At 50.3% G+C, this 24546-nt stretch overlaps 1 protein-coding gene across 2 annotated transcripts in view; it reads right to left on the bottom strand.

Moving 5' to 3' along the window:
- MAP3K14 (mitogen-activated protein kinase kinase kinase 14) overlaps positions 1-24546 on the bottom strand; it is a 41299-nt gene that overhangs the window by 2993 nt on the left and 13760 nt on the right. The window contains exons 1-14 of one of the 2 annotated variants that reach the window (XM_019665696.1): positions 19116-19135; positions 16620-16895; positions 15393-15462; positions 13831-14041; positions 13114-13728; positions 11764-11901; positions 6471-6600; positions 6103-6234; positions 5504-5608; positions 3192-3355; positions 2526-2676; positions 839-1192; positions 529-635; positions 1-145 (exon numbers count right to left, since the gene is read on the bottom strand). In XM_019665696.1, the coding sequence (XP_019521241.1) occupies positions 1-145; positions 529-635; positions 839-1192; positions 2526-2676; positions 3192-3355; positions 5504-5608; positions 6103-6234; positions 6471-6600; positions 11764-11901; positions 13114-13728; positions 13831-14041; positions 15393-15462; positions 16620-16875 (2578 nt within the window). In that variant the 5' untranslated portion in view covers positions 16876-16895; positions 19116-19135. Of the gene's footprint in view, positions 146-528; positions 636-838; positions 1193-2525; positions 2677-3191; positions 3356-5503; positions 5609-6102; positions 6235-6470; positions 6601-11763; positions 11902-13113; positions 13729-13830; positions 14042-15392; positions 15463-16619; positions 16896-19115; positions 19136-24546 lie in introns of those variants that run through there. The other variant, XM_019665695.1, reaches the window with a different exon arrangement.

Genomic DNA, 24546 nt, shown 5'->3' with positions numbered 1-24546 from the left:
CATTGAAATAGCTCGGAGTGTCGGTGGACCGTGCCCGGGCCAGCACCATGTTCCAGCTGGAGCTGCGAGCCTCCGCCTGGCTGCTCCACGAGTGCACGCCGGAGCTCAGGGTGTCCCGCGAGCTCTGAGAGGCCTTGGACGGGTTCTGAAACAAGGGTGGGCACAGACTCAGGGCCTAGGTTCAGGGATCCATCTCTGGCCTTCGTCTGCTTTGGGGTAAAGGGGCCCTGGGCTTCCCTTGGGGCAAAGAATTGCTCATGTTCTAGGCTGGCACATGGCTCAACTGTGCACTTTTGGGGCTAAGCAGGGGCTGAGGTCATGGAGGAGGATGAGGAGTATTTCTACGGGGACCAAAGCCCAAGCTTCCTTCCCCAGGACCTCCTGCCCCAGTGAGGACTCCTCCCAGAATGAAGGCGTGACCCCTGTCACCCTCCCTTTCTTTACCCACTTCTTGCACACAGCCCATTCACCAGCTGGACACAAAGCCACCTGCTCTGTGCCCTGGCCCCTGGTCCATTGCTGACTTACCTTTTCACTGTCATCTGACAGAGAGAGGCTGTCGACACTGAGGCATGAGAGAATTTGCTCTTGCTCCTCTAGAGAAAATGGCTGGGATAGGCTGTTCAGAAATAATTCTGCAGAGCAAAGCAGAAGACAGCTGTGAAAGACTGGGAGGGGTCCGGCTGTGTTGTCAGAGTTCTTTCTGCACAGACTGCAGGAGCTGACCTCTGGGGAAGGGGCTGGAAGAGAGCCCCTGCTGGCTGGAAAGAGGAGGAAGCCCAGGCTGTGGTGGGGCCCAGGCCCAAGCCCAGGGACCCAGAAGCTGCAGCGCCCATACCTATTTCCAGTTGCTGCAGTTCCTGCTCCGGAAAGGTTGCCTTCCGCTCTGGTGAGCTGGGGTTTTTGGCAGGGGCTGGGTCCAGGGAGGACAGAGGCAAGGGTTCCCACGTCCCAGACTCCTCCTTGCCCCAGTTCAGGCTTGGACACTTGTTCCGCTCTGGGGGGTCTGGGGGTAGAGGAGGCTGGAGCTTGGGGGCCCCGCCTGTTGTGTCCTCAGCTGGTTGGGGCCCCAGGGCCCCTGGTGAGAGCTCCCTTGGCTGGACACTCAGGGCCTGGTGAGAGTGGGCTGGGCTTGACGGCGGATGTCTTGGCTCTTTATACTCTCCCCTCCAAGGGCTCTTCAGACCTCCCACTACAAAACAGAGAGCACACGTGGTGAGGTGGACATGGGCCAGCACAGGCTAGATCAGGCCAGGTGGCCTTTCCTGAGCAGTGAGGTCCCCACTAAGGGACACAATTTAGGAGGGCAGAATGTGGTCTCCAGAGGAGGCCTCTTCCATCAGATGGCCTCCTATCATGGGAACAGGACAGTAGTTCCGCTGTTTCTTCCATTTCCCTCCTAGGTAACAGCAGCAAATTAAAAAATGGCAGAACCAGCTCCAGAGGACTTTTAATATTAATAGTAAAGAGGAGATTTAAAAACCGCTCTGGGGTAAAAGCAGCTCAGAGTTCTCATCTGAACTGGCCTCTCTGAGCCTCTGCATCTTTTACCCCTACCTCCCGAGTCAGGGTTTCCTGAGGGCACCATTTCTCTAAAGTTGGGGGTAGTTCAGCCCCAGGCCCATCCTTGTAACTTCTGTCTATGGCGTCAGTGGCTATGCAAGGTCTCTCTCCTGTTTTATTTATTCCCTTTTCATTCCCACAAACACTGCCTTTCCCCTGCCTACCCCCAGGTGACATTCTGTTATGTTCCATGTGTCACTTCGGGTTTGATCTCATTCTTGCAAAGGGCGTGTTGTTTTTATTTATCAATTTTTTTAATTTACAAAAAAGGCATTGTGTTGTATCCCTCACTCCGGTCCTCTTTTACCCAGCACTATGGTTTTAAGATCCAGCCGGGTTGCTCTGTGAACACGGAGTTGCTTTAACTGCTGCATGGTGCTCCGTGGGGCAACCCCTGCCCTGACCTCTCCACTCTCCCTGGGTGGGACACCCAACTGCACTCAGCTCCCCTCCCACAAATGATGCTTCAGTGCATGTCCTCAGCATGTCCCCTTATGGATCTGTGGGAATTCCTTTGCTCGTGCGCCGAGTGGAGTGTGGGTCACAGGTCTGCAGATGTCTACCCGAGTGCTGTCAGGTGCTCTCCCGCAGAGCCTAAGTAGGGGCTCCTGCCCCACATCCACACCAATACTCGGCACTACCAACTTTTGGGTTTTTCCCACTCAAATGGCTAACAAGGGATAGATGGCTTTGTTTCACATACACTAATTGCTAATGAGTTCGAGCCCTGCTTTATATGCTGTAACCCTGTTCCCCCATCTCTTGAGCACAGCCTCTGCACTAAGGCACAGTACTAAGTACCTTTAGTCACATCACCTCAGTCTTCCCAACAAGCCTGAAATTGGCGCCATCCCTATGCTCTCCGTGGGGAAACCAAGGTTCCGGCAGGTCGAGTACCTTGCTCTGGACCATGACACTGCCCACTGCCTCTCCTGCCCCTACAGTCAGGGCAGGGCTCTTACCGTGCTGCAGCGCCAGGCTGACCTTCCCCTCCAGCTCCACTGCGGATGCTCGGTGGACAGGCTCTTTCCTTAGCCCCTCCTCTATGGCCTGGGCTGTGAGAGGGGTGCAGGATGGGGGGATCTCCCTCACAGGTGGAGGCTCGCTGGCAATCTGGGGGTCAAAGGCAACATGTGAGGCCTGCCTCCCCCTCACTTCCCAGCACCCAGCTTTCTGTTCTTGCTTCTCTCCACTCTTCCCACCCTGCTGCGCTGGGGTCGGTCATAAAGACAAGTGGCCTAGGTTAGCGTGAGGGCTGAGACTTTTCCAAGAAAAGAGAAAAATGGGGCCAGGTAGGACAGGCCAGAGCCAGGCAGCAAGATGCCCTTGACCTTCAGGCCTAGCCTATCAGGAGCTGCAGGCAAGGGTGGCTCAGGGTGTGGACAGAGAAGAGCCCTGCCCTTCTAGGAACTCACGGCGAACACTCACCTAGGATCTCCCCTTGGACGTTCAGATTTGGAGGACAAATATTTTAGCCAGGATCCACCATGTATGGTGAGGTTTCTTCCTAGTCCCTGCTGCCATCTACCACTGAAGTGCAGCCAAAATGAGAGGCCACCTCAGGCCTGCAGCCCGGGCCCCGTGGCCCTGCTGGCTTTCCCTCCTCTGTCTCAGGTGCTGTTACTGACCTTGAGGCAGAGCGGCCCTCGGAAGTACTGGGTCCAGGGGTGGCAGCCATTGAGCATGTGCAGCATCATGCAACAGCTGCTCCAGACGTCCACCTTGGCATCACAGGGCTTACCCATCACCACCTCTGGAGCCATGTGAGTCTCTGTGCCAGGGATGTAGTCCCCTGAGGAGGCGAGGGAGACAGAAAAGTCACCTGTGACCTCTGATGGGCAAGAGCCTCGGCAATGACTACCTCAGTCCATTCCAGAGATGCCTTGAATTTTTCTCTGTTCAAGTGCTTCAAGCAGAGAAAGCCTCCATATTAAAGCTGCTGGGGAGGAGCTAAGTCAAGACTTTTGCTGGGGACTGGTACAAAGAATACACCATCTAAATATGGACTATGTCCTTTGGACCAAGCCCTAAAAGTGCTTTTCAAAATGAGGAGGGGCCTGGACATTGAAAATTAGGTTGTAGAAGACTAATTAATGGTATCATGTTTCTGAAATTTTAGGAAGTGAAAAAAAAGTAATAGAAAACTTATGTGCATAAAAGACTAGAAGGATTGATACCAGATGTAAACAGTATTTTTTTCTGATGATTTGTAGTTTTTATTTTTGCTTAGTTCTACTTTCTGCAAAAGATATTAGAAAAGAAATTATTATTATTATTATTATTATTTTTTTAAAGATTTTTATTGGGGAATTGGGGGATGGGAACAGTGCTGGGGAATTGGGGGAAGGGGAACAGACAAGTTGCTGTCCTTTTGTTCTTCAATCTAGTTGTGGAGGACGTTGCTTCACTGGCCCAAGTTGGCACCATCATTGCGCTCTTCCCAGGCGAGGCAGATCAGTCGCTGGCTTCTGGACGGCTGCTCATTGTGGCTGCTGGCCGCTCACGCTGGCTGCTGGCTACATACGGTAACCGCCCATGGCAACCCACTGCCACAGGGGCTGCAGCCTACGCTGTCACTGGGGACTCACGGCAGCCCAGCTCCAGGTAGAGCTGTTGTTCAGCATCTTAGCTGTGGAGGGCAGTGTCACTGGCCCTCATATGTGGGATCCGAACCGGGCCCTCTGGCGTCCCAAGCTAGTTCTTAACCATCGCGCCACTCGGCTGGCCCAAGAAATTATTTTTGTAATAAGAAAAAACACGAAAGTTATTTTAAAGTGGAAGGAGGGTGTCCATGTTCAATTTACATCTTCAGAATTACCAACACAATCCTTTAATAACAAGTAATCACTTCTAAAAGATTGTTTTTCCTTTGGTCAAAATAAAATCACTTTGGGCCCGCCAAGTGGTGTGTTGGTTAAGAGTTGGCTTGGGACGCCAGCTCTGAGCAGCACGGCAGGGGTTCGGATCTCACACTGAGGGCCAGTGACGCTGTGCCCTCTACAACTAAGATGGTGAACAACAGCTAGACCTGGAGCTGGGCTGCCATGAGCCGCGGTGAGCAGCCGTCCAATGGCCAGTGAGCAACTGCCTCAGCCGGGAAGAGCACAATGATAATACCAACATGGGCCAGTGAAGCTACGTCCTCCACAACTAGACTGAAGAGCAAAACGACAGCAACTTGTCTGTTCCCCTTCCCCAATTCTCCAATGCTGTTCCCCTCCCCCAATTCCCCAATAAAATGTTAAAAAAAAAATAAAAAAAAAATAAAATAAAATCACTTTATACTTAATGCTATAAATGAAAAAAGCAGGGCACAAAATTGTATTACAGTGGCCTTAATTATGTACAGGAAAAAAAAAATTACCTGGAAGAAATTATTTAAAATACTCATGATTATCTCCCTGGGCAAGAGGAATGGTGAGAATTCTTTTTTTCCTTCCCTTCTGTACCACTTAACTGTGTAGTTGCCAAGTATTTTACAATGGGTGTGAATTATTTTAATAATCAGAAAAATATCAGTTAAAACCAGATATTTTTCCAGCTACAGAGCCCAGGCCTTTGTGCTTCCAGAAATACAAGGTGTGGGAAGACTGAGGTCACAGGCTGGGAGCACAGATCCCCCAAAAAGGCTGGACATGAGGGACGAACCCATGGGCACTCTGAGGTCTGGGGCCTAGGGCAAAGCACACGGCCTTTCTGTTCCCTTCTCTGTGTATGGGGAACATTAGAAATGAGCGCCTGACATGCATTATTACATTTAAGCCTAACAAAAGCCTCACAGTAATCTAGGGTTGTTGGGCTGAAGTATATTGGTGGACACAAAGTGCTCACGTCTCTGATTGCCACTATGGAATGTACAGGAAGAGGCACATGGCTAATGCTTAGTAAAGGCTACTGGCTATTATCATAGTGGGGAGGGGCAGTGTGTCGGGGGGCTTACCTGTGAGCAAGGACTTCCCTAGGCCATCAGGTCGAAGGCACACAGCATGGCCAAAGTCGCAGAGGGCTGCACGGCTCCCGTCATTGGACAGGAGCACATTGTCAGCTGCCACGCCGCCCCAGGGAAGAAGAGGAATAGGTGAGTCATGTCCGGCCCTGGCCCAACCTGGACCTCCAGTGAGGCAATTTTCTGGCTGACCCTATGTGGCAACTGCTGCTTCTGATTAGTTTCATTAGTCATGTAGGAAGGGAAGAGGGTATCAGTTCAGGGTCGTGGCAGGCAGCAGGCAGGATCTCCAAGAGTTCACTCCTGGAGACGCTGCCACTCAGCTCTGCTGCCCCCACCCTTCCCCAGTGGTCACCAACGTGTAGGAGCTTTATCTGCAGTTCCCTGTGGGCACCACCTACTGGAGCTACAGTGCCAGGCTGAGGGCTTGGGGGAACACACTTCCCTTTCCACTGGCACAGCTCTGTCAACCTGACTCAAGCCCTGCCACTAGAGATTACTTGGGAGGCCCAGAAGATTGGGGAGGACGTCAGGCAGGATGGGGCAAGGAAGGTGCCCGCTGGGGACCAGGGTTATGGGGGCCTGAGCCTCACCTTTGACATCACCGTGCAGAATCCTGCGGGTATGGAGGTATTCCAGCCCTTCCAGGGCCTGGCCCAGGTAGTAAAGGGCCCGGTCCTCCGGCAGACAGCCCTTCTGCTTTATGAGCTGGCCCAGTGAGCCACCTAGGAGACCAACGGTCAGTCTTTACAGGGAGCTTTTCCAGGCCTCCAAACCAAGGGCAAGGGTCTTTGAAGGGCAGCTGGTGGAAAAGCAGGCCTTTCCTGCTGATGTCACAGGGTCAAGAGGTTAAAAATAGATTGACTGACTGGGGATCAAGGTCAACCTGGGCAAGACTTGGGGGAACGCTTGGCTCTGAATTTTGAGGGGGAAAGAGTGGGGACCTGGCTTGGTTCCTTACCTTCCAGCAGTTCCATGAAGATGTTGACCCAAGGACCTTCCTTCACTGCTCCATACAAAGGGACGATTCTGGGCGAGGTCAATCCTGCACATGCTACCAACTCCTCTGCCCGAAACACATCGACTCGCACCTGGAAGGGCCCAGAGGTGGCAGCAAGTCAGCATGAGGGACCAGAGCTGGCTCCCTGTCATCCTGTCAGGACCCTAGGTATTCCCACAACAGAGACTGCTGATGTTTTCAGTGATGATGCTGAGGGCAGGCAGGGCCCTGGTGGGCCTACTAGATCCTCAGAGACTAAACTGTGAACCTCTGGGATTGGGGGCAACTCCCAGGACTTGATTAAAGTTCTGCAATGCTGATATGTGTGAAAACACTATAGTCACACAAAACTGCAGTCCTTATCCAGACTCCTGGCATGCTGCCCACCCTCAAATCTGCCAAACACAGAACTTTTTTGACCCCAGCACAAATGTCTGGCCAATTTCTAGGACACAAGACTTTTCGTTTATCAGTGTCCACTCTTTAGATACTGGGTTTCTGACTTATCAGAAGCCAGAGTGATGTCACCAAGATTCTGACTGTGAATGCCCCTGGATTCTCAGCACCCTTCTCAACTCTTAGGATTATTTGTCTTTTTCCTCCGAGGACTAAAACGTTCACGTAGATAGGACAATGTTTGTTTATTGTTTGCAGCTGTTTTCCTAGCACAGGAGTGGCTTCTGGGAAAGGGTTTGGCCAAGGCCCATCCCGCCGTGGACTGGCAGACCTGGTACCACACACTCCTTTCTGCAGGGACCAGCATGGCATTGCAGAAGAAACACACCTTAGATATAAATATCCTGGGCTGAGACCCCGGCTCGGCCACTTCCAAAGGTGGATCAATTCCCCAAAGCTACATGTTTTTATATGTGAAAGGTGGGGACAGTGGCATCTGCTTCTGGTAAAGTGAGGCTTTGGAGGGATGTTAACCAGCACCAGGCCTGGCAACCAGTTGGTGCTCAGGAAATGCTAGCTTCCCCCCTCTTCCTTCCAGCTCAAACAAGAGCAGTTTATTGAATATTTAAGACTTCCTAATAGACTTGTTCTTTCTGGCTGCTGCTGGTTCTCCTGTTTGCCTTGAGAGGTACCACCAGGGGGCGCCAGTGGTAGCAAAGCCAGCCTGGAAGAAATCAGTCAAGGCCTGGCTGACTTTTCTTTGGAGACCTGCTGACTTGGCAAAGAGAAGCTCTGACGACGTGGGGGTTTTTGGACTTTTGCCTATCAGTGGAAAATGTCTCTCTTCTGGTTACGTAAAAAATATCTGGTTTTTTTTTTTTTTTTAATCAACTTGCATGAACTTTGACTCTTTGTCAGTGTTTCCAGCTCTGAACCTGAGTTGGAACTAATTCACCAACAGGACTTGTATTAGCAAATGTCTTTACTCTTACTGTTCCCGAACTGTGAGCTGAAGCACCGTGGGGCACCACTGAGAACTCAGAAGGGCACATCAGGATATTTTTACTTTTGAGGGAAACAGTGATGGATGTCTGTGGGACACCGGGTAAACTAGCTCGAGATAGTTCACTTTCAACATTAGGTCATGCTGCATTCTTTTTGATGATATATCTTTATGAAACTAGGTTTTTGGAGGTTGCTGTGATAAAGAGTACTTCAGGGGGAAAATGTGGAGCAGGAAATAAAGGTGATTTCAAAGTTTGACAAGTTGTGCAGTGCCCAACAAGGGGTACATCCCCGTTTAATTATGGTTAAGAACAGAAGAAAAAATTTTCTCTCAACTTATGTGTAGTGTTATTCAAATGGATACTAAGTTGTGAGGATAAAGATATTATTTGACCTAATTACTTAATAAATGGAGCTGTTAGGTACTTGTTTTGGTCTGGGGTACCATGGAAAAATTACTGAGACATTAAGGGCTGTGAACCAAGAAAGTTTGAGAACCTCTGCTTTAACTTTTAAGAGATCCATAAGTCCTTTAGGGTGCCCTGGCAATGTTAAAAACATTTCCACTCACACAACCAAAGAGGGTTGGAGGGGACCCTTCAAAACACAAGGTGCTTTAGAAATCTGTGCCAGCTCAGGGAGAGCAAAGGGCAGTCCCAAGAGAGCCGGGTTGTGGAGAGAACACAGGCCACCAGCCCAGGCCAGCTGCCCGTCTGTCCCACCTTCTCTCTCTGGACTTCAGTGTCCTCATTCGGTAAGTGAGGGGCTGGACTGTGCTGAGGATGTTAATGAGAACTAATATTTAATGCCCATTTAACACAGGCCAGGCAGTGTTCCAAATACTTTCTAATCATTGGTTATTTACATCTTACAATAGCCTATGAAGTGGTATTCTCATTGTCTCCACAGAGCAGGTGCTTCGTAACAGCTGGCTTGACTTGGCCAAGGCCACACTATTCCAGATCAGTGGCAGAGTCAAAAGGAGGCTCCCATAATTCCATGCTTGAGCCAGATGTTCTCAAATGAACGGTTCTTAACTTTCTTTGGGCCACAACTCTTTTGAAAATCTGCTAAATGATATGGACCTTTCCCCATAAAAAGTGTGTGTGCTTCCATACACCACACACACACACACACACTTTAGGATAAAGTTCCAGGAATTCCTGGATCCTATGAATTCATCCACTGACTAGGATGACAACTTCTACATTGACTATTAAAAAGCACTAGAGTGACGCATACGTACCAGTAGGGAATTCTGTCCATGATCTATGATTACATTAAAAAAAACATGGTACAGAACCACCTCTACAGTACAATCTCATTTTAATGAAGAAAACAACTTCATGTTTATATGTGCATAACAAGTCTAAAAAGATTTATGTCAAAGGGAAGTTACTTCTGAGAATGGGACTAGGGAACAGGGAGGCTTTTGCTTTTTGGGTATCATTTGAATTCTTTTATAATGAGCCTGTATTTATTTGCAATTCAAAGCAAGGTCAAACAGAATCTTTTTTTTTGGGTAGAGGGGAGTGTCACTGGCCCTCATATGTGGGATTTGAACCGGGGCCCTCTGGCGTCCCAAGCCAGTTCTTAACCATCGCGCCACTCGGCCGGCCCAAACAGACTCTTAAAAAAAAACAAAAACCCTACATTAAACCCTGGACCTGCGGCCAATCAGCATCTGACCTGGGGCCAAGGATGTTCTAAGAGGACCAAGGAAGTGCTGGATCCTCCCCAGGGAGCACTGCAGGGTCGCAGACACACTCTGACCCTATGTGCAGCCTGGCCTCTGACCCTTGCCCCCTCCCCCATCCTACACATTTAGCAGGGAAACATTGCTCAGATCTTCCAGCTGAACATCCTAAAGGACCCCTCTGCCTGCCCCACCCCTCGCCTCAAGAGAAAGAGAAAAGAGGGGTTGCCTGTCCAGCCAAGAGCTGTGTGGAGCCATCCGCTCTGACGCCTTGGACGGGGGAGGCAGAGCTCTGAATGGACGTTCTGGTGGGCTCCAGCAGCAGCTCTGAACTGACGGTGGGTAGTCAGAGCACTGTGATGGGAACTTTCCTGACTGCCTTTGGGAGGTGAGAAATGGAGTATTTGTCCTCTTCTACTATATTAGGGTTGTTTACCTTGTTGCCTGGGGCTCTGAGGACCTCAGCAGGGGAACAGCTGAGAAGCCCAGTGACTAAGCTCCCCAGCACATCTCCAGGACACTTCACACCCTCTTGCTGTCCTCCCACCCGCCTCTCAGGAGGGACAGCTGAGCCTTCTCCAATGGCCTGGGGAGGGAGCTGCAGCCGAGAGGTCAGGCACGTGGCCTTGGCAACCCAGTGGAAGATGATGACCAATGCTGGCAAGAACTACGCACGTGTTTTGGTCAGTAGGGGGTAGAGGGGTGCAGCTTGCTTATTTGACACAGTATGTCTGAAGTTTGGGGTAATACCTATGGATAGTCCCCTTTCTCCTCCTATCACCCTGAGGCCCAAACTCTAGAACTTTAACATCCTGGCTCACGCACAAGCCAGGGAAGCCAGGTTTATTCACATCGCAATTTATGTCTTCACCCCTTAAAACCACAGACACCCATGACAGCAATGGAGTTAATGTCCACTCTGCACAGGGCCTGCCCCGTCTGGCTATTTGGCCCCTTTCCATTTGGGGATCAGAATGTCCTTGACAAAAGTCGCTTGAAAACAAGGTCCCTCTCTGAGTTAGTTTATTTCACCTTGCCAACGGGCCAAGGATGTGGCCCATGAAAAGGCTTCTGATTTCTGGCTTAGAGGTCCTGGACGCTAGCTTTGGGCTGGGGACAAGGTGGCTTCTAGTCAAGGTGTGCTGAGTCAGAGGGAGGGGAAAAGGTGGCAAAAGGGGTGGAGAACAGGGCTGACACCCTTGAGGTCTACGGATGTGCTGCTGGAGGGCCTGTGTGCGACTTGCAGAAGGAAGCCTCAGTCCAGGCTCAGCTGTGTGGCTTTGGGCAAGGCACACGACCCTTTCTGGTCTCCAGTTCTAACATTGGTGAAATGAGGGAGCAGGAGAGGTGATTCATGCCTCTGCCTCTAATCAAAATCCTAGGACCACGAGTCCTCCTTCCCCACCTGCCCTGAAAAGTGGTTCAAAGGTGAACTCTAGTCAGAGAGGCCTGGGTCTCTTGCTAAGTCTTATTTCCTCATAATGTCCATCTCGGGGCCGGCCGAGTGGCTCAGTTGGTTAAGAGCTCGCTCAAGAGTTTGAGCTCTGAGCAACAGCGGTTCGATTCCCAGCCCGAGCTGAGTAGCCGCTGAGCTTCCAACAGGTGGCAGGATGGCTCAGCTTAACAAAAAACAAAACAAAACAAAACAAAAAAAACCCTAAATAAATACAATAATGTCCATCTCTCAGGACCTATGATACCTGGCTGACAGGAGGCAGAGCCTGAACTCAAACCAGATGGGACTTCCCTCAGGTACGGCCTCCTCCAGAAGGCACCAGTTAGGTGGAGGTGTAGCGCTCTTGCAATTACCTTCTGGTCCAGGTGTAAGGTGTCCCCACTATGTGCTTTAGGGGTTTCAGCTGCACGTGAATTTCATGATGATCCACCCATCTTCCAGGTATACCTGCCCCTGGCATGAGGAGTGGCCCAGGCTGCATGAATACTCTCATACTCCCTCTCACTTACACGCATACCAAGTGCAGCTCCCTGGCTGGGACATGTGGTTGAGACTGACGGAGGGCAGCTAGGAGAGCCAGGCTGCATTGGCAAGTCAGACCCATGGCAGCCCTGTGACTGCCCAGCGCAACAGGCCACCTGGCTTCCCTTTTCAGCCCCTAGAGCGCTGGTACACCTTTTTTTTTTTTTTTCTTGGCTTACCTTTTTGACTGCACACTGGAAGCCAGTCTGCTTGTCCTCCATCCTGTGTACCTCTCCGAAGGAGCCTCTGCCCAGGCAGGGCTGGCGCGTGGCCCAGTGGACCTCCTCTCGGTACTCATAATCCACCGGCTTCAGTTTCTGGGGTTGGCAGGGAAGAAGAGGCCAGTTTCAGGGGCCAGGGCCGTGGAGTGACGAAGGGTTACAGTGAGCAAGGCTCTCCAGCCGGAGGTCCTTGCCAGGTTGCTGGGGCTGAGTCCTCACAACCAAAGACACCACCGGGTCGGGGGCAGAACTCTGCGGGGGAGGGAGGGCAGGGCCCAAAGAGGGGGTTATGGGAATAAGGTGAAAGCGAAAGAGAGCCTGGCTTGCTGCCGGAGGCAAGCCGGTCCTTGTGATGAAGACCCTCCCAGACTCATGGTTGTGGGGCAGAAATGGAATTTTCAACAACCTTGACAGTGAAAAAATATATCTCAGGAGCTAAAAGGTAGAAGAAAGGGAAGGCCAGTGAAGGGAGCAGGGGCCAAGGGATAATGCCAGAGATGGATGGAGTAAACCCAGAAATTTAAGTGTGTGAAAATCATTTAAAGTTACAAAATTATCTGGTAAGAGCACTAGAGGAAAAGGGGAGAGAAGGGGATTAGTGAAGATAAGCAAAATCCTCTTTCATACAGGGTGTCATGGGTTAACTTCTGAATTTGCTATTTGCTTATTCCTGTTTCTCAGCATACATATTATTAATATAATACACATACATACACACACAATCCAGCAATAATGAGGTGACCAACCACAACTAAAAAAAGAAATAGCTAAAAAGACTGAAAAGTGAGCCTGGAGGTGGAATGGAGACTACTGTTCATCTATTACAGGGGTCGGCAAACTTTGGAGACGGAAGAGCCAATCCTGTCCCTCACAACAATTAAAAAATTATTCGAGAGCCATAAAACAAATGAAATCACCATTCTGTGGATAATATCCTTGAAAAATTTTATAAATGAAACTATGATAGTTTTACTTTCATTTCCAATTTTACTTCAGAGCCACATGTACGTCCCCAAAGAGCCGCATGCGGCTCGCGAGCCAGTTTGCGGACCCCTGAGCTATTATAAACAATTTGCTATGATTTCATTTATCATCACATGTATGAGTGACTTTGATAAAGAGAGAAAACCATCCCCCCAAAGGGTGGGGACTTGAGAGCGGGTCTGGCAGGTTTCCAGTGATGCCCTTTTCCCATTGCAGGTACGCCCCTCCCAGCCCCCCCCTCTCCCCTGGGTTCCTGGCTGTTCTCAGCCCAAGACTTGGTGGTGGTGGTGGTGCTATGTGTACATGTGTCTGGGGATTACTTGCCTCAGTAAGCAGGACCCCCTCGCTGTCCTCGGTTTGGGGGCTGGGCTCCTGGGGCCTGGAGCCCCCCGTTGACCAGGTCTTGGCCAGGCTGCTCAGGCTGTGGGCCTGGCCGGAGCTCACGCTGCCTTGCAGAGCGTGTACCAGGTACTCTTCCACAGAAAACTTCTCACACGTGCCGCGCAGTGGGCAGCTGGGCCCCAGGGGTGGGCCTGGCACGGTCTTCTGACTGTCTATACAGGCCAGTTTGCCCAGGGGTGAGCCGGGCAGGGGCTGCTGGCTGTCTACACAGGCCAGTTTGCCCAGGAAGGACTCTAGGGGGTGAGGTTTCCAGGGCTGGAGAGGGTGAAACGGGAAGGGATGGGGCAGTCTGCTGTAGGGGAAGGGCTGAGCGGGCTGGGGCAGGGGGCCTACATCCTGGGGGTGGTGGAGTTTCCACACGTGGTTTAGACATTGCAAGGGGCTGATCAGTTTGTGGAGTTCCGGTCGAGGCAGTGCAGGCCGTAGGCCCTCCCCGAGTTTCTTGAAACAGAGTTGGCCAAGGCCTGGCTCCTTCAGAGGCTTGGTGAACTGGGGGGCATGTCTAACATACGGGGCACCAAGTGGGGACTCATCCTCCTGTGGGGAAAACACAGGTGTTAGGACACAGGCCAGGGCTAAGGCATAGGTGCTGTCCCGGAGGCCCTGTGAGCCTGTTCTGGGGATGGTGGCGGGTCTCACCTGAACGGGGACTGTGCAGCTCTCCTGCTCAGGGGTTCTGGGGAGGGGTCTGGCCAGCGCCACTCCCACCTGAGCCAGGGACTTGGAGCTCTTCTTCTTGCGTTTCTTCCGGGCTTTGCTACGATGCTTCCCTTTCCAACACACACGGGCCATTTTGCCCTCTGTTGCGTGGGCCACATTGTTAGGGATTTGATCAAGGCTCTCAGACTGGCTGTCAAAAAGGAGACAGATACGCATTTTGAGCGTGAGGAAGAAGGGAGATGTAACTGCTTAGGCAACTGCGGTTAGAGTCATAGACAAATCCCAGCACTTTAGTTGGTACTTGTGTGAACATGGGAACATTTCTAAATCCCCAAGAACCTCAGTTTTCTCACTTATAAAATGGGCCTCTGGACACACACTTCTCTCCCTGCTCTCCAAGGTAGGCTGTCCTTGGACGTCCCAGGAGGGTGTGTGTGACTTGGAGGGCCACGCCCCATGATGGGCATTCTCAGCCTCTAATTGACAAGAGCTTGATTCTGTCGCCTCCAGAAGGAGGGACAGTCGAAGTTGGTTACCTCTGATACCCGGTGGCCATAGAAATGCGAGGAGCCGCAGAAACACAGGCACTCTGCCCCAGGACTAGGGGAACCTGGCTTTCTCTGACTGTCCGAGGCTCACCACCACCATGGATCTCACTGGACTCTTATCCCCTCCAGGTATTAAGGCACTGGCGACAGTTTCTGAAAGGGCCACTGCCAAACAGCTGTGGAGCAGACCACAGCCTCCGTCACCTTCCCATGGTCTCATCTTCTGCCCCCCACAAAGGAGGAAGACTCACCCTAGTCCTGGGCGGCTGCTAGAGGCCTACATGCTTTCTCAAGCAGCTGTAAGAAGTGGGCCCATTGTAAGGAATTTGACCAAACACTAAGCATTTCCTGGTTCAAGGGTAGCAGCCCTCCTCACAACCTTTTTATTACTAGCAGTTTCCAAATTCCAATGATAAAAAAGTCTGCCTGGTGGTAGAGGAGGAAATTGTTTCCAGGTTCAACTTTCAGTTGCCAAAAGTCATCTTTGGGGATTGGGCGCCTGGGAACAGACTGAGCCCCTATCGGCTTTCCTTTCTACAGGACCATGGAGCTGCGAGTCTCTCTGTCCCACCTGCTTCCTCCTGGGGTGTGTCTCACAGGAGAAAAGACACAGCAGTTTTCTCCCACAGTTAGAGCGGCCCTCTAGGCCTGCACTTATGGTCACGCACCAGTAAAAAAGTGACTCCTGTTCCCAGCACCCTCCCTATTGATGGGAAACGAGGGGGAGCAGCAAGGACTCTAAGGAGAATAAAAATAAAATGTCAAACTGATGTGACCCAGAGGCAGTTATCCACACGCCGTGAAAAGCTTTTGAAAAGCTTATTTGGCTGAGAGAGCAGCTCAGCCAGGAAAGCCTGGGCGGGTTCCAAAAGCTGCACCACAGGTGCTGAAGGAGGGAGCCAGGGGTCACTTGGGAGCGGCCTGGGTGAGCAGCTGGGGGAGGGAGGACGCTGGCTTCAGTTCCCTGTGTCCCACTCAAGCTGGCCTCCTTACCTGTACTGTTTCGACCCAGCGATGAAAATCCGTTCTGAAAAGGTGGGGCTGAACTCTTGGCTATTCTCACCTTTTAAGTAAAGAAAAGGGGGTTGGGCAAGCAGAAAGGAGAGGAAAAGGAACAGGAATTCAGCACTTAGGAGGGCGGCATTTTATAGACGCCCTCTTGGGCTGCCCTGCTCCTCCTCCCAGACCACCTCTGTCCGGCGGCTCGCCTCCCTACCCGTGCCAGCGCTTCTCACTGACTGTTTCATCCCCGCTCCCAGCTTAAGGTTCAAGAGGCGAGAACATGCTTATAACATGAGGTCACAGGGTGCCCACCTCACCCCACTAACTGTGAAGCTCAACTGAGATGATCTACACAAAACCCTCAATACAGTGCCTGGCACATATAACAGCTCAATAAATATAAGCTATTATATATTTACATATGCATGTGTGTAATATTAAGTTATACCACTCATTCCACTTCAATTTTGATTCATTTGCCTCAAAAACCAGCCAGAAGCGTTTGTGTGCGTGTGGGAAAATGCCAACACGAGCTGTCCGTGTCGCCAGGTTCTGCCCTAAGAAACCTCCTGGGTTGAAGGGTGGGTGGGGGACAGAGGAGCCTGCTGGCCCTTCCCAGCTTTCCTGGGAGCTCCTCAGGCTCTGGCGGCAGCAAGCGTTTAAAGTCATTTTGAGGTATTGTGAGGACCAGAAGGGACCAGGCCAGGCTTCACGCTGCAGCAGCCTGCGGGCCCAAGAGCAGGTGTTCATTCTTTGGGGTGGGGCCACCTTGAGGTGGAAGGGAATCAAGCCCCAGAGGGGCTTTCCAGGAGACCTGGCCTTTCCTGTCTGGGGCCTCTCCAAAGATGCGCAGGCTGCCCAGGTCACAGCAGAAGGCTAAGGGCCTGCTTGACGATCCTGCGGAGTCCGCAGGGCCTGAGAAGCCCATGCATTCCTGCCTCCCAGCTCTGGTTACAATGGGTAAAAGCTTCCATCTGCCATTTCTCCCCAGTGTTTCACCCCCCAGCACCGTTATAGCTCCCACTTGACACTCATTCTTGGCTTAATTCCCCCAGTTGTGTCTTGTGAGAATCTCCTAGAGTGGCACCCTGACCTCCCTCTTCCATAGGGGGACCCCGAACCTCACCTGTGCCAGCCACCCTTGCACAAGGACTGCACCCGCCTGCAGGCCCGCCCATCTGTCCTCTCTGCCAAGACCCCTCAACCCGGGCCCCTTACATTCGGCCTGGGCAATGATGGAGATGGCGGCCAGCCCTCCCTCGGAGCCTTCCTTGGCTGTGCCTTTGGTAATCACGTCGTTCAGGATCTCCCACTTCCCACAGAACACTGGGCTCTTCTCCACGGCCTCAAGCTTGTTGATGGAGCTTTGCTTCTTCACCATTGCCTGTGTCTTCTCTTTGGCTTTGGCGAGCTCTTTCTGCTGCCCGACTGCTGAGCCAGGGGCGCCTGGGCAGGCCATTTCCATCACTGCCATCTCCCAGGCTCACGCTCACCCTGAGGGAGAGACCAGACACGGAGCAGGTCACCGGCAGGCCCCAAGGGGCCCCGGTCAGGCTAGGGCTGGAGGGGAAGAGCAGGGGGAAAGGGGGGCTCTGCCTCTTTATGTCACACGTATTTATCCTCCAAACATCCCAAATGGCAAAGAAGTCAACCTTGCAGCCTCTACACCAGTTCCATGTGCTGGGAACCCCGAGCCTTGCCAGCATACCGCCATAAACGGACTCCTGCACTCCGCTCAACAAGGAGGCTTCCAGCCCCCTTCTTCCACGTAGCCATAGCACAAACATGTGGGTTCTGTCTTGCCTTCATAAATAATGGCTGACTCTTTTTCTGTTGTTTGTTTTATGGCAAACTTCGTTTCCCCAGAGCAGGATGGTGAATCCTATATTCCCCAAACATTAGTCACCTCATTGGCTGTTCAAGCCTTGTGTTCTACATGCCTACACCGTCCGCAGTAGCTTTTCTCCAAGTGGAGAGAAGCAAGGTTTTGTTCCCTAGCAGGAGATATATGTATCTATATATACATACCTAACGAAGTCTAAACATCAGCATGCAAACGGCAGCACCAGCACTTGGCTCCCATCCCAAGATGCATCTGTTGGTGGCTCTCCAGAAGGAACTGACATGCTCCTTCTGTAATGTCCAAACCCATTTGCTGAAAACCTCTCCTAAGTACCATTTTCTTTCATGCAACACTGGTAGTAGAATTTATATGAGAGCCTCCCACGCCAACCTACACCTCTAGAAATATGAGGACAAAGCACAAGAATCCACCTCTCCCTGGGTTCCATTGCCAGCAGCCTTGCGCATTACCAGGAAGCGGCAGGGAGGGCAAGCCCAGTGTGGCAACCATCTGTGCAAACGGTATGTACGCTAGAATTGAAGTAGAACTGCACCAACTTGAGATGTCGACCATTTGGGAAACTTTTTAAAGACTGGGACTGTGAAAGCCTGAGAAGGCACCAAAGGCAGACGGGTCTTTACTAAGTGCCCTCTGACAGCATCTTTGATCAACATGACAGCATGTTGATCTTAAAGCTGTTACTATTATAACAGATGTGGTCTTCCCTGCTGTAACTCCACTCATCCCGGGTCATGGCCTCCGTTTGCTGTTGGGGCAGAAAGGCAGACCCTGTGAAGCCAAACCTCTACCGCCTCTGGCCTTTTGCCTTATCAGGCTGGAAGCTTCCAGGAGACAGGGAAGCTGGGAAACACTAGGCTGAAACCTTCTTCCTACTGAATCTGCCTCATCACAATGGCTGCGAAAGACTGAGCCAGCTGACTAGGGTGAGGTGTGGGGGCGGTGTGCTGACCACTAATTTGCTCCTTACAGTCTGCCTTCAAGGGCCTCCTAGCTTTGAGCTCAGAGAGGCTCCAGCTTTCAGCATGGATGCCTGAAGGCTGCACACCGAGGAAGCTGAATGGGTGGCCTCACTGTTACTTGATGACCTTAAGAAGTCTAAGAGGTGTTCTGACTTCAATTCGGTGAAAGTCTTCCAAGGTGGGTTTTTTTTCTAGTAACCATACTTTCTTTCCATCTCACACCTCCTCAACCCCTGCCACCTCCAAAAAGGAATTGATCTTGGGCCTACAGTAGTAGCTCCTACCTTTCTCTGCCTTTTTACCAGGGGGACTGAGATCTTAAAAACAAACCAAAATCTCTGAACATAACAGTCTTAGAGGTGTGCTTACAGGGACCTCCATATTACTTTAACCTCCTCATTTGCACTTGAAGAAACAGAAACCTACTTTGGCAGTGACTTGCCCAAGGTCACTTAGACTGCATGTGGCAGTGCAGGGCCAGGACCCCAGACACGGGACTGCACTGCCCACTCCCCAAGTCTCCTGGGTTACAAGCGGAAACTCATGGTCCTCTCTGGTCAGAACGCTCCTGAGGGCAGAGGTGGTGCCCTCAGTGGATAGCAGAGCAGGGCACAGATGAGATAATTGATGTTGGCTGAATGAGGGAATCAAGGGATGACCTTCGGAGACAAGATGATCCTGAGCACAGGGGATGATGAGACAGTTCCATCTGACAAGTGAGAGAAACGAGGCCAAGTGGTCAGAAGTTGTGCTGAAGGCACCCAGCTGTTGGAGATCTAGCTGTGCTGGGGCTCACATTGCTTGTCTCCGCCTGACATGGCTCATCTTGAGCTAGAGCTCCACGAGAGAGGCTGCAGGGCACCCTGTCATCCCCAGGAGCCATCCTTTCACCTTGGTGGTTAGGTGGGCCGCTGGCCAGGGGCCCTGATTCTCTCTTCATGAGCATGCCAGGCTCCCCCTCCCTGGAGAAGCCGAGGAGGCAGCCGAGCTGAGGGCCTCTGCAGTTCCGTGGTGACTCATCCAACAGCCTGGCAGGCAGAGAGAGGAACAAGGAGGCTGCTGAGAAGCTAACCCAGCAGCTGGCAGCTGAACCTGTGAAGGGCACGGGGAAAACAGGCTGACCCTCACCTCCCAGTGGCATGAAATCACGGCCTGGGAACTGTGCAGCTTCTCCTATGGCTGGCTTTCCTGTGCCACATGACCATGACTCAGGCCTCCAAGTTCAAGAGGCTATTCTCAGGACACTGGCCCAACAGCAGCGCGCAAGCTTGCTTTCTCTCTCTCTCTCTCTCTCTCTCTCTCTCTCTCCTTCCCTCCTTCTCCACTTCTATACAGGTTCTGGTCCAAAAAAATGGGGCTCTGCATTAAGCCTGGGACTGTTGGCCAGGTGGCCTCCCCAGCCCTGGGTTTTGGTCCCTGGCTCACTGCCCTAGCTCACAACCTGGCAGCTCTGCCCCTTCTCTCTCCTGCAGTTTGTGGGGAATGAGGACTAAGTGGGAGCCAGTTATGTCTCTGCCTTTGAAGGCAAGTCAAAATCCTGCTCCATTACTCAGCTTGGACTCTCTCCCCAGCTCCACTCAGGCCTCAAATGCATTCAGTCTTCTGCTCTCTGTCAGGGCTGAGGACGTGAGCAGGAGCAATTGCCAAACCCTCTCAGCTCACCCCCAAGGCCATGAAAACAAAAGCAAAAGGGAAAAGGGTGGACTTCATTCAGTCTTCTTTTAGGGCCTGATGCCTGTACACTGCCTGTTCTCTCTTCTGTGCTACCTCGATGAGCCCCTGGGCAAGTCTGGGAGTAGGAATGACTGGGCTGGTACCAGACCAGCTCTTGGGCAGGTCTGGATAACATGCTTGCTGTAGAGAAGGCTCCTGGGCCCCGAGACTCAAACTTGGCTCCCTCGCCACGTAGTAAAGATCTCCTGTCCAAGGCGAGGAGGGGTTCTTAATGTGGGTTCAAGGGTGGCTTCAGGATGGTCTATGAGCCCCAGAAACTAGATGCAGTTTGAATCTTTCCAGGGAAGAGGTCCATCGCTTCCATCACATTCTCCAAGGGTCTGACATTCCCCAGGAGTTTGCTGTAGTCCCCCAGATCAAGTCCAGGGCTAAAAGCCTGATTCTGACTCCACTCTCCCACCCCAAGGAAGAGCTTGCTAATGCAGAGCTTTCTAACCTGACTGCAAGTTAGAAATAACTAGATGAGTTCTTAAAATGCACTCACGCTAGACCCATGGGATCAGTCACTGGGCATTAGATCCAGAATCTGAACTTTTGACAAGCTTCCTGTACAATTCTGATGCCAAGGGGCCAGGGACTGCCAGTGGACCCCCTCTCTTGCTCCCTCTCTATACTGGAAGGCTGTGTGGCCAATATGGTAGCCTCTAGCCACATGTAGCTATTTACATTTAAATTAATTAAAATTAAATAAAATTTAACAATCGGTTCCTCAGTTACAGTAGCTACTATGTTGGACAGTGCAGCTAGAAAACATTTCCATCACTGCAGAAACTGGACAATTCTGGTCTAAGGCTATGACAGCAATGCTTTTTCAACAGCAAAATTTCTGTTCCTAGGATTCTGGGACAGGAATGGGGTTTAGGTTAAATGGATTTTTTTTATTCACTGAAGGGTACAAAAATAATGGTTTAAAGTTTGATCTAATGTGATGCTAATTTTTCTAAAATGTATCATGTTTCACTTCCCTATTTTAGAAAGTACAGTAAAAACAACAGAGTAGGAACCAGGAGATATGGGTTTTAGCCTTGGCAACTTTTATTTAAAAAAAGCAATGGGACCATTTTTGTCAAATGAAATCACACCTCAACTCCCAATATATGAAAGAGCCAGAAACATGCAACTGATACGTAGCTCACATTAGGGACAGCTGCTCTGCTAAGGAGTTGGAAGGGCAAAAACCGCAACTTCCCTCCATCCACCAAGGACCTCTGCGGAATCCTAAGTCGCCAAGGAAAAGAGTTGGCAAACCAGTGGCCTAGGAAGTCTTTTGAGGTTCCTTTTAGTTCCCAAAATGCCACCAATTTATCAGGATTATTTGAGGATCGGATGACTCCAATTCAGAACAGGGATTGTCAATATTTACTGGGCACCTACTGTTATTAATCTCATTTGCAGATGTGAAGACTGAGGCTGAGAGAAGCTCAGAAGCCTGCCAAAAGTCACACAGTTACAAGTTGCAGAGGTGGGGCTGACCCCACGCTGCTGCCTCCCCAGCCTGCATGCTAATCCTTGGGCAGGCCGCTGAGTTTCTTCTCTTAGCATCTTTGGAGTCATTTTGAGGACTGAATGAGGTAGAGTACATGAAATACCAATCGGTGTGCCCGGCCAATAGAAGGTGCTAAATGAAAGTTCACTTCCTTACCCTTCACCAGGCCCATAAATGCTATCACGGAGACAATGGGACTTCTGTGTTTCAGCACCATATAGTCAAGGTGTCGAGCCTTATCTAAGCCATTCAACACACTGAGCCTTGGTTCCCTGTATATAAAGGAAATAAAAAATCTCCATCTTACAGGGTCATGTTGAAAATGTCCACTGAGGGGCCAGGGCAGACCAGGGCAAATCCCTCTCATGACTGTTTTTTCTGGAAGTAAAAATCTGTCCTTCTCTGAATGCCCAGAGGGGACAAATAGCAGAAGTAGAATGACTCAACTTCCGTAATTAAATATTAGTTGAAAACCAATCTTATTCAGATGCTTCCTCTTTTGAGCCCCAGCTTGCCTGGCCACTAGGCCATACTGGGACAGCCTCTGCCTATCAAGAACGAGGGGCTGTGCAGGAAGGGGAACCAAGGGCCAGAGCCAGGCCCAGCAGAACAGCCATCTGGCTGGGCGGACCCAGAGACCTCCGCGCACACTCAGCCCTGGCTCCCTTTCTGCCCTGCCTGCACTCCCAAACCCCTACCCAGCCTGTTCCAGCCAGGCTGCTCCTTCTGCTGGCTCGAGCAGGGCAGCAGTGGGCGGGCCTCCAATGCTTTTCCTTCGCTCACCCTGTTGCTCACACAGGGAATGCCTTCTCCCTTTGTTAATATCTGTCCAGACCTCACCTATCCTTTACAACGTATCTCCTCAATGAAGCCTTTTATGATAGGCTCCTGCATCCATTCAACAAGCGTTCAATGAGTGTCTCCTAAGGGCCAGGGACTGTAATGGCCACTACCTGTCGTCAAACCTCTTCTGTGTGCTGGGCATGTGCTAGGTGCGTTATCTACATTACTGATGAACCTCACAGCAACCCTGCAGGGTTGGTAATATTATTCCCATTTTATAGATGAAGAAACTAAGGCTCCAAGAGGTAAGTTATCTGCAGAAAAAATTAAGTTCCAATTTATACAACTAGAGCATCTAACATGGGGTTAGGACTAAAGCTAGGACACTCCTGGCCCTTTCCCTGAGACCCAAGGAGCCTCAGTTTCTTGCTGGAATAAAAGTTTGTTGGCAGAGGTACCTGGAACAACCAGGAACTGAGCAGTATTACTACCCATCTAGATATTACTACTCTTATTTTACCCATAGGATCTGCCCTCTGTTGGTGAGAATTTCCTAGCTTGTGAAGGCACAAGAACTAAAAATGAGGGGGGTCTTATCAGTAAGGGCTGAATCAGCAAAAAAATTGGTCAGGTTTCTAGTTGACTGGCACTAGTACATGTTCCTGGGGTGTTAGGATTTTTAACTTGGTTAGCTTTAACAAGTTATTTCATTTCCTTAAAACAATTAAAAAGAAACTCACACACAATACACACGTATAAACAAGAGTTCCCAGGAAAGATGGCGCTACCTTCACTGAAAGAACCACTGAAGGATGTGCTTTGGCAAGCAGAAAAGTAAACCAGAGAAGAAAAAGGATGCAAGAAACAATGGTAGGCACAAGAATCAATATGATATGTTGGTCAATTTAATTAACAATTGAATGTAAAAAAATTAATTTAAACCATTTTTAAACATTAAGTTCTAGACAATATAATAGGGAAGAAGGGTGGAATGGGTTGTTCAATGGGTTAAAAGTGATAAGAGCCTTGTCTTTTTGGGGAATTTACATAGGAAAATGTTTACACTTCTTTAGAAAAAAATATAGCTAAGTATACATGCTAATATTTAAGCATAACTAACTATAAGAATAGAAATATAATTCAAAGTTTCTAAATCAGAAGGATAAAGAAGGAAAAATAGAAAACATGATCGCTCTAACAAAAGGTAAGGAAAATGAAAAAAGGAAGCTAAGAAGAAGGACAATAAGTATAAAATGAAACCCAAGTTAAGGTGGCAGGGATAAGTTGAAATATTAATATATCATTAATCACAACATACATGGATAGATTAAACCCACCTATTAAAAGATAGGCAATCAGCTAGATGTTGACTAAAAGAGACAAAACAAAATTACACAGAAAGGTTGAAAATAAAGGATGGAAAAGTGATATGCCAGGACAATAAAAAAAAAAATAACATTAATATCTGACAAAATACTTAAGACATAAAAGATATAATAGTCTCTTATATGCACACCCAATAAAGAGCCTCAAAGTCCAGAGGCTGGTGGCAGGTTGAGGCTTTATGGATGAGTAAGGTCTTGGCTTCAGAGTGTCCTGTCACACTGCAGAGAACTGCAGAGTCTTACAGCACAGCATTCTTTGAGCAAGCAATGGGTCTGCTGGGTGTTGGGACCTGTGCTGAACACCGGGTGTACACTGAGGAAGAAGATACAGTCCCTTGAGGAGCTTACAGTCTACTGGAGGAAAGAGACAAGTAGTCAGAAAATTACAATACAATGCAGTAATGCAACGACAGACACAGACACACAGCAGAGACAATGGGAACACACGGAGGGACCCCCTAGCCCAGCCTGGTGGGTAAAGCAGGTGATGCCTGTGCTGAGTCTCAAGGGGCGAGCAAAAATTTCCCAAGAAAAAGAAGAGAGTATTCCAGGTAGAGGGGATGGCCAAAGTTAAGGCACAGAAGTGAGTTTAAGTAGGAATCACAAACAACTCGAGGTTGCTGGTGGGCAACACGTTAAGGTAGGAAGCCACAGCGATGAGGCTGCAGGTAGAGTTCAGGTACCAGGTTGTGGAAATGGGCTTGGTCCTGATACACCCCCAGGGGTTAAATTCTCAGAAGAGCGAGAGGGGTATAATTCAGGGGCAGAATTCCAGGTGGAGGAGCCTATGGGTTAGGGGCAGATGCTGGGTGCTGGGCATTAAGTGAAAACCCTGCCATTGGGACAGAGCCTTTCCTCACCTCCCTGGCCTGGGCTGACAATATCACAAGTTACAGGCCTCTGGGAGGCTTAATTCTTTCCTTAGGCAGAGAGA

This window comes from Hipposideros armiger, unplaced genomic scaffold, assembly GCF_001890085.2.
Source record: "Hipposideros armiger isolate ML-2016 unplaced genomic scaffold, ASM189008v1 scaffold_447, whole genome shotgun sequence".
Taxonomy (NCBI): Eukaryota; Metazoa; Chordata; class Mammalia; order Chiroptera; family Hipposideridae; genus Hipposideros; species Hipposideros armiger.
Note: the sequence above shows the minus strand (reverse complement) of the source record. Positions and strands in the feature narration are given on the sequence as shown.